This window comes from Actinia tenebrosa, unplaced genomic scaffold (genome assembly GCF_029948245.1).
Source record: "Actinia tenebrosa isolate PJP-AT-01 unplaced genomic scaffold, QUT_ActTen_1.0 PGA_scaffold4__44_contigs__length_22323623, whole genome shotgun sequence".
Classification (NCBI taxonomy): domain Eukaryota; kingdom Metazoa; phylum Cnidaria; class Anthozoa; order Actiniaria; family Actiniidae; genus Actinia; species Actinia tenebrosa.
Genome location: NW_028292581.1, coordinates 22,177,366 through 22,191,740, shown reverse-complemented (window position 1 = coordinate 22,191,740; position 14,375 = coordinate 22,177,366). Strand labels below are relative to the sequence as shown.

Genomic DNA, 14,375 nt, shown 5'->3' with positions numbered 1-14,375 from the left:
TCAAATTTTCCAATTTTATTTCGATGAATGCGCATATTTTATCACCTCCTCTAAATTGTTTGGATTTTCAAAATTAAGGTTTTGAAAAATAAATGTCTTTAAACGACCGGTCTTTCCTAGTCGAGACAAAAAATTGTTTAAACTATGCAGGTACCCTTATTATCATTCCACTCTCCCTTCGTCACGGGATTGACAAAGCCCTTTGACAAATAAAAAACGCTGAAAAGGGTGGTTAAGAAATGCTAAAAAATAATCTAACGATCATATCGGGTTTTCAGTTTAATAGTTAATTTGTAAAAAAATGAAATGTTGTTTATAGGTTTTTTGCTGAGAGTCAGACAAGAAGTTGAAAATGAAGACGCTAGTTTAAGGGGAATTTTTTAAAAATCTTTTCTTTTCCCTTGCTTCTTACTTGCTTCTCTCTATGTAGCTACACAAATAAATTAATAACAACGACACAAGTAGTAGCAACAAAAAGAATATTGTTATGAACGTTATTTGAAAATATCTTCCGGACCTCATTATTTCAGGAGTGGGTCCAGGGTTCGTAAATATAGGTTACTAGTCACCCCCTTTTGCTCAAATTTCTCAGTATATCGTAAGTAACAGCCCCTGTATTTCAGTGTCGATCAACACTAAATATAAATTGATCAAGTTGTAAAAAACTTCCAGTCAAATTATTCATTTTGCAAGACAACAAATTATGATTATAAACAATACGACACCCCGAAATACTATATATAGTAACTAATTTTAAGGCTTTTTAAATAAGAGGTCTACAATAGCAAAGTTTGACATTAATTAATATTATTTAGATTTAAAATATTTTGCCTCAAGGACCTTGGACCCCTCCCACCCCTCCCATACATACCTTGGCGTTGCACATGCGTATTGAAAACTAGTAGCAACTGCTTATCATTTTGAACGGGTAGAAAAGAAGCCTCGACACATGTAGCTGCAATAACCAGCCAACCATCGAGTCTAGACTGCTAGATTTTTGTCCGGACCGAGATTAATCTTTCCTCTAAACTTGGGAGAAGATCCAGGGGCTGATCTTTTCGCAATGGCCAACGCTCCGACAAGCAATGATGCATGTTTGAGCATTGTCCATTCACTGATGTGTCACCGACAAGGAGGGGAGTCCGAAGCTTTTGCAAAAAGAGCTATCGAGTCTCTAGTTAAGAAACTCAAGGAAAAAAAGGATGAGCTAGACTCTTTGATTACTGCTATAACATCTGCAGGAACCCACCCTTCTAAATGCGTAACTATCCAACGTACTTTAGATGGAAGGTTGCAAGTTGCTGGACGAAAAGGTTTTCCACATGTGATCTATGCTCGGATATGGCGTTGGCCTGACTTGCACAAAAACGAACTACGACACGTGAAATACTGTCAATTTGCCTTTGATTTAAAATGTGACAGTGTATGTGTGAACCCTTTCCACTATGAGAGAGTTGTATCGCCAGGTTAGTCAAAGATCGCCTCTAAAACGTTCTGTTATTACGATGACAAGTAAAGTTTATTGCTTATATTTTTGTATACAAATGGCTTTATTCGTCTTTTCTATTGTCTAAGATCTCCAAAATGTCTACAACTGTCATATTCACATTAATTTTCTTCCTCACAGATATCACTGGGCTAAGTCTTACAAGAAACTCAGGTAAGGGGAAAAATTCAAATGGTATGATTTTTACACTAATTTATCTCGACATGTCACTATTTTATTGCAGTTTGAATTTCAAAAACTAAACGAAAATCAATCTGAATTATTTTATTATCCATATGTATCAAAAATATATCGAGAGTTTTTGAAGAAAAAGATTCATTCAGTTTATTTGAAGGCATTATGTATGTGACAGTAGAAGATGCGATTTAACAAAGGGGTTCGAGTTGTATTCATATCTCGAGATACGAGACAGTAAGTCTGAGTTAGCACAACACGTGCTGTAAAAACTAATGGCCAGAAACCTTAATACAGTATGTCATGGCTCAAACATTATCTGATGTCTTCTAGTCTCTACATTAAAGCTTTGTTTACACTCTAAATGTCCTTTGACTACGTATTTATTGGACTCTACTACAACAACATCAAATGAAAAATATATTTGTAAAGTATTTCTGTCTAATCCAATGTGATGTCGTTTGGTCACGCTACTGCAAAAATACTAATTATTCTGGTCTGTATGCGTAACTTAATCCCTCATTACATATCCTTGGGAAATCAGTTATTTCAAGGTCTTAAAACTTGAGTTTTTGTGGTGATCAACTAATATTAATACTTCGGATCCAAGAAAACCATTTTAGTGTTGATATATGTTGGAAAAATACCTCGTTTGAAATAAAAGCCAGTGTGTATATTCTGAATAATTCAAATCTTTATTGCATATAAATATCCCTCGAGGTTTTGGTTTTCTGGGGACCTAAATTGTACAAAAAAATATTCCGATTTACAAGATACGAATTTTTATTTATAAATTAAACAACAAAAAATCTAATATATGATATGATAAGGAATTAATGATTGTATTGTCATTTTTATCTCAATGGTCTCGTATGCCTTTGATCAAGGTGGTTTTGTATCTAGAGACACTACGGCTACATACATTCCCGATTGTTGATACAAAGACATTAATTACAAATATCAACTTCTTCTTTAAACATTAGATACATATATACAAGCTTAACTAGATTGGAAAGACCTGTATTATATATATATATATATCCCTTTTTTCCACCAGAAAGACTTGTTTGTTTATATATATATGGAATCATATTTAGAAATTTTATTTCTGGAAGGTATAATTTATGAATGAAAATTGTAAAAAATTCAAAGGAAGTTTTTCATTCATATGCATAACATTATGCACCTAGAGATTGAAAGAAAATAGATCTTATGATTATTGAAAATTTAACCTTTTTTCAGTACTCATCACTTTCTAATAATAAATTTACTCTTTAAATCCAAAGTCATGCTTGAAAATAGTTACAATCACCTCATATAAATATTTTAAGTCAACTTATAAAATTTGTAGCAAAACTTAAATTAGCAAACCAGTTGTATAATATATAATGGAACACCTTTTTTTAAAGTTAGTATAGTTTCCATGTAACATAATGATCATCAAACAATCTTATAATTATGGAATCTATATATTGTAGCTATATCTATATTTTGCATAATTATAGTGTTTATACTAATTTGTTTTACTGTCGTGACTTGTTCTCTTTGCTGACTATATGTAAATATATAAGGCATTAATTTGACTCCTATAAATTAATATAATATTTGATCTGTTAGAAAAATTGTCACAATAATGGTAAAAATGCAAAGTTTCTTACAGATTACTCTTAAACTAACAAAGATTTGAATTTTGAAATTATTTTTGTGAAATTTTAACAAAGAATTGTATGTGTCCAGCTTGATAACAAGGCTTGGCAACTGCGAAATTTCTTTGCAAAAATTTTGTAAAAAATGTATCATTGAAAAGATTGTCAGTATATGCCATATATTGATAGACAATGTTCTTCTGTTTTTGCAAGACTACATCAATATGATTATCAATACAGAGATATCTAACCAAACTTGAACCAAGTTGTTTGATTCACAAGTATTTGATATGTTTGGCTTCTATATTTACTTGCATTATTAATTAGCTAATCTGTTTTTAGAATTTCAATGGATTAGAGTGCTGACACACTAAATCCGTGAAACAAATACTAATTTTTAGCACTAAATAGTGATAATTAAACAATGGAAAACAAAGGATTCTGTATGAAATAGTATTATAGCTGAATAGTACTATTTAATGTTCATGGTTTTAGTGCGTGCACTCTAGCAACAAAATAGTAATTTTATTTCTTACAATTTAAAAAAATAAGAAAATAGATACTTCTTTTTGTCGATGTTTTGGATTTTTATTCCTTGAAGCAACAACCAATTATGCTATCTAATGCAGTTCACATCAAACTTTCGTTAACCTGTCGAAATTGTTGCACAGGCCTAATAACTCTAATACCTTCTTATAATATTTTAATTAGATGTCTGCTTTCTTTTTTTAAATGAAAAGCTAGTGACAAAAAGTTACAACGTTTTGATGGCATCTTGTCATCATTATTATCAAGTACTATACAGTAAGATGTCATAGAGACCGTAAATTTTTGTTACTAGTTTTTCTTATAAATCCTATTTCTAAAGTTAGCCTCATAAGATTCTGCTTTTTTTATAATCTTTATATAATCAAGTTAGGGCCACAAGTTTATTAGCGTTGCTATTACGTACTACCCTCGTAAAATAAAGTCTTTATTATTATTGTATTATTAAAATCAAATATTATGTCATTGATTCAGGAAGTTCTTAAAGATGTCTTTCATTAATTCAATATATATAAATATCAAAATAATATAATAATATTTAAAACAAAAAAAAATACTTAATAGTGTTAAACTAAATTATAAAGATATGAGGCCTGTGAAACTTTGTTTTTCACATTGAATATTTCTTTGAAGATAAAAAATTATAAATAATAAAGAGTGTGAAACTAGAGGCCTAGCTTTAAAACTTTTTACCGATTTTTGCTTTTGCACTGAAATATTTATTCATTTGAAGATCATTAATATATAAAAAACAAAAAAGGTAGTAGAGTGTGTTCGACTAGCTAGAGGCCTGCAAATTAACACGTCAGCACATACAGGCCACATGAAGGGCGTTTTCTAACTTGTATCAGTCTGACGTATGTATACCTTAATGGCTTATCATTTTGCCTTCATTTGCCACAAGAAGAACTCAGCTTTATGTTAACAAAAGGCTACCTGTTTCATTGTCTTCACCTCGTGACAGACTAAACACATTGCCAGAAAACAAAGGATAAAATGTTGACCAGTTAGTGTTGTGATATATTAATCACTTTTAAGAACAGGCGTCATTGAAGCTAGTTTGTTGAGAAAAGTTGACAATTTGTTGTCATCATACTTACATTACATGCATACATACATACTTACTTTATTATTTAGTACCCCTTTTTGATAATATTTACAAATTATAAATATATAGATTAACAAAAAATTGGTATTAAGCTACCTATAATAAACCAGTGGTTAGCCAAAATAGGTTGCTGGCATATTAATTACAATAATTATATAATATTTAATAGTTGAAAGAGGTATTTTGATTCTAATTACAAATAAATTATATTCATATAAATGAAAAAATATTAAATATATTACAAGAATTAAATGATTTAAACAGCGAAATTAGTCAAAGAAAATATAGAATAAAAAAAGAACAACCTTAATATCAAAGGTTGTCACAAAGAAAAACGAAACTTTTTTCAGCTCTTGTCTCAAGAAACTCACATAAAGTACTCTCTCTTAAAATTCAAGTGTTTCCTCTCAAAATAATTAAATTTTAAAACCTATTCATTAATGGTGAATTGAAATATCAAGTTTAGTAAAGCAACTACTACTGTTTTGATATAAACTAATATTAATATTATTAGCAGTAAATTTGTGTACCTTAATAAATATATTTATCAAGATCTATATTTTCACTTTTTTATGTCGATTGTGCTTAATTTGACGTCATTGTACTGTTATGTTAATGACTTCAGGTCTTGAAGCCTACCTATATTGCCATGATATTCCTAGTTACATTGTCCTGTTGATCATGATCCACATTGCTTCAACTTAGAATTGTTACAGCACTTATTACATACATGTAGAGTACGTTTCTGTTAAGCAATCCCATTTGATGACACATCATAATTTGTAAACAGTGGCTGGCAGGTCTGTTTTTCCACTAATTTCAGCTTGTAGGCTGACGTGTAAGAAAGGCAATCGTAAAATGTTGGGTGCAGTGGTAGAACATGTTGCAAAGCTCTAGGTTTGAAGAGGTTTAATAATTCACACACATTTTACTTATTGAAGAGGTAATATATGAACAAATAATCGCAATTAATATAAGAATATAATAATAGTTATTGTAAAGTATAATAATTTTAATAAAGTGTGAGTGCATGGTTGTTGAAAGCTAGAGGTGAGGTCTATATCTTTGGTTCTACATGTAGTTCTTTGTTCTGCTTGTTTAGTCTTAAAGTTCTAATGATGTCCATAGAAATACCCCATCTTGACATACATGAGTGCCTTAGGTATTTCCTGTCTTTTGTTTCATTTATGCAATACTCATTTTAACCCATTTGCAACTTTCAAAAAAGAAAACGTATGACTATTTTACTTAGAAACATCAGTATTGCTACACTATAATAACTTTTTACATGCAAGGCTGCTTTTTTCCCCCATATATATATTAGATCAGGGACAGGGGTTGACCTGATATGCAGTGAGTCTGGTCAGACAAAAGCTTTTATCAAACACTGTAACTATAAAATAAAAGCAATACTTTCATACCATGAAAGCTGGCGGTAATTCAGTCAGGTGAAACCGCTAAAATAATATGGCGGCTGCTACGTGTCGCACTGTTACTGCATGTCCTTTTCACCAATTGCATTCACTTTTCACTTGTGATTGCTGACCCTGGTGTGTACTCTTGAAAGATCTGCTTTGGGTTTTGCAATCTCGAGTAAACATTTTTTTTCCAAAAATCTAGATTGAAAGCTTTTTTTCCTACTTCACTTCCAATACTTACAGAAGAGTCCTGTCAGAATGTCTGGCCGGACAAAAAAAAGTCTGGCCAGACTGAATTTAACATTTACCAGTCAAAATCACTAATTTATCGGGGAAATCTCAGATGTCCAGCATAACTTGCAGGCTTATACATATTTAGGTTTCCTTTTTATTCACTTGTAACATATGAAAAGTTAATTTGGATTATTGTTATTTGATCTCCCCAGATGAGCTGATATGGCTCTTGGAACAAACAATCCTGGGGCTCAGATTTGTTCCAATCTTCTTTCATATGTTATTCTATTCTATTCCTTTAAAGCAGAAAATATATAGTTTAGTAAAATAAAAAAAGGTTACATAGCTAGCACGATTCAACTGTAAAAGCTGTTGCACGTTCTTTTGGAACTAGTCTTTGTTCTGGTTCTTGATTTGGGGTTGTCATTTTGATTACTAATTATATGTCGCAGCTGCGTGTATGTACAGTGCCTGAGGCGTTTTGTGATTGTTTCTTTGTTTTCATTCAACATCCAATATCCATTCAAAATCAGCTACAATATTCAAAGGAAAGGTCTCTGATTGTCTAACATATAAAAGTTTCTTTGGGTGACATATATATACATACGTGGCCATTAATTTTTGGATGAAGCACATGGTTAGTGCACTGTAAAATTTGCATTTTAATAAAGCTGGTCTCTTTATCGACAAATATTTATAAAGAAAAATTATTCAAATAAAAAATGAAAAAGCAATTTTGCCATGAATATTTTGTTCTGCTGGGAAAAAAAATCTTTACAAGACTGATTATTGTTTGAAGTGTTCTGTTAGTTGCGGCAATAGTGCATTGTTATTTTGTTATAATGATAGTTAATGAAACAAGGTTGAAATAAATAAATATGGGTTAAGACATCAATATGTATTATCAATAGATTAACTTGCATTTCTTTTAATGACTGGGTTTTCAGATTCGTCCTTCGGAGGCGGTGGACAAAGTGAGCCGGACTTTAGACAAGCCGTTGTACCCACTGCTCATCACTTCCCTGGTGGACAAACAATTCCTCCCCCAGTAGGACCCTCACAGGATTTGTACCCTATACATGCCGCAGTCGAAAGTGGTGGTATGGGACATGCCTCACAAGGTAACATGAACCAGGACAAAGTCATGTGTTCGTAATGAATGAATTAACTTCACATGATGATGATGATACATGATGATGATACATGATGATGATGATACATGATGATGATACATGATGATGATACATGATGATGATGCATGATGATGATGCATGATGATGATACATGATGATGATACATGATGATGATACATGATGATGATACATGATGATGATACATGATGATGATGCATGATGATGATACATGATGATGATACATGATGATGATACATGATGATGATGCATGATGATGATGCATGATGACGATGCATGATGACGATACATGATGATGATACATGATGATGATACATGATGATGATACATGATGATGATGCATGATGATGATACATGATGATGATACATGATGATGATACATGATGATGATACATGACAATAATGTTGCATAATGATGCTGGTGATGGTGATGATGTTGATAATACATGATGATATAGTCTGATGATGATGACAATGATAAGGTTGATAGTACTTGATGCTGGTGGTACATTAAGATGGTGATGATGACAATAGTGATGATAATGATGATACTTTATGATGATGCATGATTATGGTGGTGGTGGTGGTGATGATATTGCATGATGACGATGATGGCACTTATGGTGCTGATGATGATACATTATTATGATGATGATGATACATGATGATGATGATACATGATGATGATACATGATGATACATGATGATGATGACACATGATGATACATGATGATGATACATGATGATGATGATACATGATGATGATGATGATGATGATACATGATGATGATACATGATGATGATACATGATGATGATGATACATGATGATGATGATGCATGATGATGATGCATGGTGATGATGATGATGCATGATGATGATGATACTTGACAATACATGATGATACAGCAGGTTGATGATGACGGCGATACAAAAAGATGGTGATGATGATGATGTTACATGATTATGATGATGTTGATGGCAGTGATGAGGATATTGCATGATGACGCTGATGTTGCTAATAGTGATACATGATGATGATGGAGCAAGACAATAAATAATGTCAATTTATTCATTCCAAGCAGAAACTCCAGTTGGAGGACCAACACCGTCGGGCTGGAGTAGTCCCACGTCTGCAACCTTCACGCAGACATCAGCTGCGCAGGGATTCTGGTCACAACAAGAACCTGTTGAAGATACAGGACCAATATCAAAACACCCTCGTATGTCTATATCACTAATATTATACAATACTATGTGATGCTATATGGTGAAATAACTTTATATACACATTATTGAGCTGTAGAGAAACAAGAGAAACACTTGACTATGCCTCATGCTTCTGAGCTTGCTTCTCATGCTCTACAGCTCCCAGGGTGTTTATCATAAATTTTACAGTGAGCACACTCAAACTGTGAATACTTTGTCACTTTTTCACAATGCATACTGTAAATCATACCTTGAGCCAATCAGTTGATCACTCGGTGTATTTAACTCAATGCTTCAATTTAGAGGGTTTGAAACAGTAGAAAGTTCAGGAAATTATGACCTGAAAAGAAGTTGAAGTTTCCTCACCGTAAAACCTCTGTTACAATTTATCTTGTTGTGTTTCTTTTTGCCGTTAGCTCCTGAACACTGGTGCTCTATAGCTTACTTTGAGCTGGATCAGCAGGTCGGAGAAATCTTCAAAGTTACTTCTAACTGTCCGTCCGTCACTGTTGATGGTTATGTTGATCCATCAGGAGGAAACAGGTTCTGTCTTGGACAGCTTTCTAATGTTCATCGGACTGAAGCCAGTGAAAGAGCTAGACTTCATATAGGTCTGTATTTAATAATACCTTGATTAAAATGAATTGAAGTCTAATATTTTGAAATGAAATTCTATATGCAGGCCTTAACTCTGTCTCTTTTTCCATCCATCCAATTCTGTTATTCCACCCACCTAATTCTATTCATCCATCTAAAACATCCATCCACTCATCTATCATCAATCTATTCATCCATCAACGCACCCTCCCATCCACCCATCTATTCATCTTTTCTTCCATCCACCCATCCATCCATCCATTCATCCATCCACCCATCCATCCATTTATTCTTCCATCCATCCATTCTTCCATCCATCCATCCATTCTTCCATCCATTCTTCCATTCATCCATCCATTCTTCCATCCATCAATCCATTCTTCCATCCATCAATCCATTCTTCCATCCATCCATTCATCCATCTACCCATCCATCCATTTATTCTTCCATCCATTCTTCCATCCATCCATCTATCCATCCATCCATCCATCCATTTTTCGATCCATTTTTCGATCCATTTTTCGATCCATTATTCCATCCATCCATCCATCCATCCATCTATTCTTCCATCCATGCTACCATTCTTCATTCCATTCCAGTATTCTTCCTTCATTGATAATTCATAATGATGTAATATGTTTTTGTAGGTAAAGGAGTTCAGCTTGATTTACGAGGTGAAGGTGATGTCTGGGTACGCTGCCTCAGTGAACACAGTGTATTCGTACAAAGCTATTATCTCGATCGGGAAGCAGGCCGTTGCCCTGGTGATGCAGTCCACAAGATCTACCCTAGTGCTTATATAAAAGTATTTGATCTGCGTCAGTGTTATCGACAGATGAAACAGCAAGCACACTCAGCACAGGCTGCTGCTGCTGCACAGGCGGCTGCAGTAGTCAGCGGTGTAGGCCCAGGAGCTTTGCTTCCTCAAATGGGACAAGTAAGTGTTGGGGTAGATGACTTACGGCGGTTATGTATTTTACGACTTAGTTTTGTTAAGGGATGGGGTCCGGATTATCCACGAAAAAGCATTAAAGAAACGCCATGTTGGATTGAGATCCATCTTCATCGAGCTTTACAACTGTTAGATGAAATCCTTATAGGTATGCCGATTAATGAACCAAGGCCGCATGATGCATGACGCTAGTTCACTACATAGAAAAAGTATCTATTGTAATTCATTTGCCAGTATTACCTCGCATGTGACGTCAAAGCTGCTCAACTTGGAGGACAAAACAAAAGAATTTCATTCTCATGAGAATTGGAAATCCATTGTTTTGCCTCCAAATTGAGCTGCATTATGACATACTGCAAGAGGTCTTTAAGAGTTTACTTCGATGGTTAGTAATAAGAATGATCAAGTTCTATATTCTCTTTGTCTTTTTATTGAAAATATGGAGATTTTTGCAGGAGATTGTAGAATTTGGTCAGACATGGTAAGAATGTCTCTTAATTTCATTGTGACTTTAATATCAAAGATAATGTATCGTATGGCTTTCAATGGCTGTAACAACACGTTCAGTTAGTAAAACAGCAAATTTCATGCAGATGTGAAAAATTTACAGTATGGATATGCCGTGATTACTAGTTGGTGGGGTAGTACACTTGTCTCTAACCTCTGGAGTCTTGGTTTTGATTTCTGAACTCTACATCACATTGGTATTATGCTTTGTTACAGTGCGACTACTCCAACCAAAGCCACCTCGACAAATTTTTCTAGTCACACTGTAAGTCTCTCGCTTAAATTAAGGTTTTTTCAAGCCAGGTTTCCAGTATCCTTCCCTCCGCAAAACCTAACAAGTTTACAAGTTGCAGCTTATTCTTTGAGCTATGCCTTGCCCTGATCAGCCCAGATTCTGTCTTAGGGTATTGATAAAATTGAATTTGAAGAGGTGTAGAAACCAGATTTATAACACAGTGCATCTATATTGTAAATTTTTTTTACAGCCATATGAGATTTGCTCTAAGCTACAGTTATCACAGCATAACTAATAAACATAACATTTCCTAAAATTATTTTTGATAATATAAACTACAACACAGTGAAGTAAATTTAGATTTTATGAATAGAAAATTGTAGAAAATAATTATGAAAATATCTCATGTAGTTGATTGTAAGACTGTATTAATATACATGTTAATAATTAGTGGTTCTTTGAATAATGTGTGCAGAATAATGAATGGAATAGAGTGTATTTTGTATAGCTGACGTGAAATGGCACCTAAATGGTTTCCTACTTTCCATTTGCTTGAACCAATCAGAAACTTTAGCTTTCAGTTAAAAACAGTTCAGAATGGAATTTACCCTTCACTGACACTCAATTGGCTTCCACTCAAAAACAGTTCAGTAGAAGATTGGAATTTACCTTTACTGACACTCAATCGACTTCAGTTCTGAACTAATCAAAAACAATTCGGCATAAGTTTTGGAATTTACCCTTCACTGACACTCAATTGGCTTCCACTCTGAACCAATCAAAAATAATTCTGTATAAGTTTTGGAATTTACCCTTTACTGACACTCAATTGGCTTCCACTCTGAACCAATTAAAAACAATTCGGCATAAGTTTTGGAATTTACCCTTCACTGACACTCAATTGGCTTCCACTCTGAACCAATCAAAAATAATTCTGTATAAGTTTTGGAATTTACCCTTCACTGACACTCAATTGGCTTCCACTCTGAACCAATTAAAAACAATTCGGCATAAGTTTTGGAATTTACCCTTCACTGACACTCAATTGGCTTCCACTCTGAACCAATCAAAAATAATTCTGTATAAGTTTTGGAATTTACCCTTTACTGACACTCAATTGGCTTCCACTATGAACCAATCGGAAACAATTCTGTATAAGATTGGAATTTACCCTTCACTGATGGTGAAATGGCTTCCGTGCCAATCAGAAAAGTGTTTATATGAGTTGCATTACAATAAAAGACATTTTATTCTAATGTGAAGCCATTTTATTGTCATTGGAAGCCCTTTTTGGTAGGGTGGAAAGCCATGTCAGTGTCAAAGGAAGCCATTTAACAAATGCTTTTGTCTAGTTCTCTTTAAAAAAACAAATTTTAAAAACTTTAAATTTTAATTAATAAGTTTTAGGAAAATATTTTACTCAAGGTTTGAAATGATGACATGTTCCCAAAATGTGACTAAAACATTTGTCATGATTCTTAAATTGTAAGTTGCTTGCAAACTGGCAACATTCCTTTAAAATCTGAGCTTTACGATCCCTGTTAATGCATCTTTAATTATATTTTATTAATAATTTTATAATTTTGTTTGAGGAGACTAGACTACAACTAGACCAAGCAGTTTGCATAGTTTGAACTTCTAGAATAAGATACCCCGTAGTCCTAAACAAGTTTGTGTAGTTTGGGATCAAATGTCAAACGATGCTGAATTTTTCTTGAATAGACCTCAGTCTTTAGCTGTGTCTCATAACTAAAGACTCATCTGCAAAGGCTAATGGCCTTGCTTAGGAGCAAATCATTTGCAAAAGGCAACTGTGGTACAAAGAATGTGCAAGCCAAATAATACCAAGGCTTTGAAATCCCACAGACTTTTTGGTATTTGAGAAAAGCTGACTTATAAACTAAGTTAAGCCTATGCAAATGAATCTATGTGATGCTCAAAAAGAGTACATGTATCAAATGTGAATTTATCTTTTTTACCTGCTGTGCAGTGAAAATAAAAACAGTATATAATCATATTTTACAGTGCAAGGAGCAAAAATATTAGCATGTTTAATGTGTTTGCATACTTCTTTGTGCTGCCAAACGAGATTAAACACTTTTGATAAAACCACCCAGCTTTGCATCAAAAGGAGTCAGTTTAACCTACAGCTGTACAAAATCATGTGCATTGAAGTATGCAAATATTAATTATGGTCATTCTTTTGCATTTTTCGCTTTGAACTTTGACAGCTGAGTAATCTTATAATTAACTCAGTGACAAAATACAAACCAAGGTATAGAATAAGTTAGAGGGATGGTTCATTTCTTCTTATGATGGGAATAAACTTAGAACGAAGCAGTTGCGTAACAGCCATGGATGTTTTAGGGCAGGAAAAGTGCAATGTTTATTGCATGACAAGATTTCATTTCTAAAGGAAATTATTATTATTATTTTATCTTACGATATGGCTATTGTGAAACCACTTTCGCTCAAACTTGGATTCAGCTGAAACTTCCTAAGAATACTCTTTAAAGGTCCAACAATCACTGTATGAAGTGTTTTCTCGATATTCAGGACGAAAGTATGATATTTTTACGATTATTTTTTGGAGTCTGTGACGTCATACACTCAACTTCAAACATTGCTACATATATTTCTTTGTATATAAATCCTTAATTTATTTTATTCCTATGACGCCCAAAGGGTGGCTAATGTGCTTATTTCACATTACTTGTGACTATGATTTATATTTTATGTTTGGGTATTTCTTTCTCCCTTTACTACTGATATTTTGATCATAAACTACAAAGAAATGTATGGAGCGATGTTCAATGTTGAGTGTATGACGTCACAGACTCCAAAAAATAATCGTAAAAATATCATACTTTCGTCCTGAATATCGAGAAAACACTTCATACAGTGATTATTGGACCTTTAAAGAGTATTCTTAGGAAGTTTCAGCTGAATCCAAGTTTGAGCGATTTTCGTCATAGTAGCACTTTAAATATAATAATAATAATTTTTACTCTATATCCATAGTTAAGTTAATTTTTTGGTTAATTTGACATTTTTTCATTATGACCTCATATACTACCAATACCAGAATCCTT

The 14,375-nt window shown here is 33.4% G+C and overlaps 1 protein-coding gene across 2 annotated transcripts; it reads left to right on the top strand.

The window, feature by feature from the left end:
• The first annotated feature begins 911 nt into the window (after nt 1-911).
• On the top strand, nt 912-13,300 carry LOC116298459 (SMAD family member 4). 2 transcript variants are annotated; one of them, XM_031706945.2, is made up of 6 exons: nt 912-1,466; nt 1,628-1,660; nt 7,581-7,754; nt 8,869-9,006; nt 9,409-9,603; nt 10,237-13,300. In XM_031706945.2, the coding sequence occupies exons 1-6, from the start codon at nt 1,064-1,066 to the stop codon at nt 10,725-10,727; spliced, it is 1,434 nt and encodes a 477-aa protein (XP_031562805.1). In that variant the 5' UTR covers nt 912-1,063; the 3' UTR covers nt 10,728-13,300. The 2 variants fall into 2 exon arrangements, with proteins under 2 accessions (XP_031562805.1, XP_031562804.1); XM_031706944.2 differs by having other exon boundaries at nt 8,866-9,006.
• Nucleotides 13,301-14,375: the final 1,075 nt, after the last annotated feature.

What these genes read in the sequence shown, in the direction of transcription:
- LOC116298459 (XM_031706944.2), top strand. Translation starts at nt 1,064, where the DNA reads ATGGCCAACGCTCCGACAAGCAATGATGCATGTTTGAGCATTGTCCAT. An exon ending in AAGTCTTACAAGAAACTCAG is followed by an intron (nt 1,661 to 7,580) that starts GTAAGGGGAAAA and finishes CTGGGTTTTCAG; the next exon opens with ATTCGTCCTTCGGAGGCGGT. An exon ending in TATGGGACATGCCTCACAAG is followed by an intron (nt 7,755 to 8,865) that starts GTAACATGAACC and finishes ATTCATTCCAAG; the next exon opens with CAGAAACTCCAGTTGGAGGA.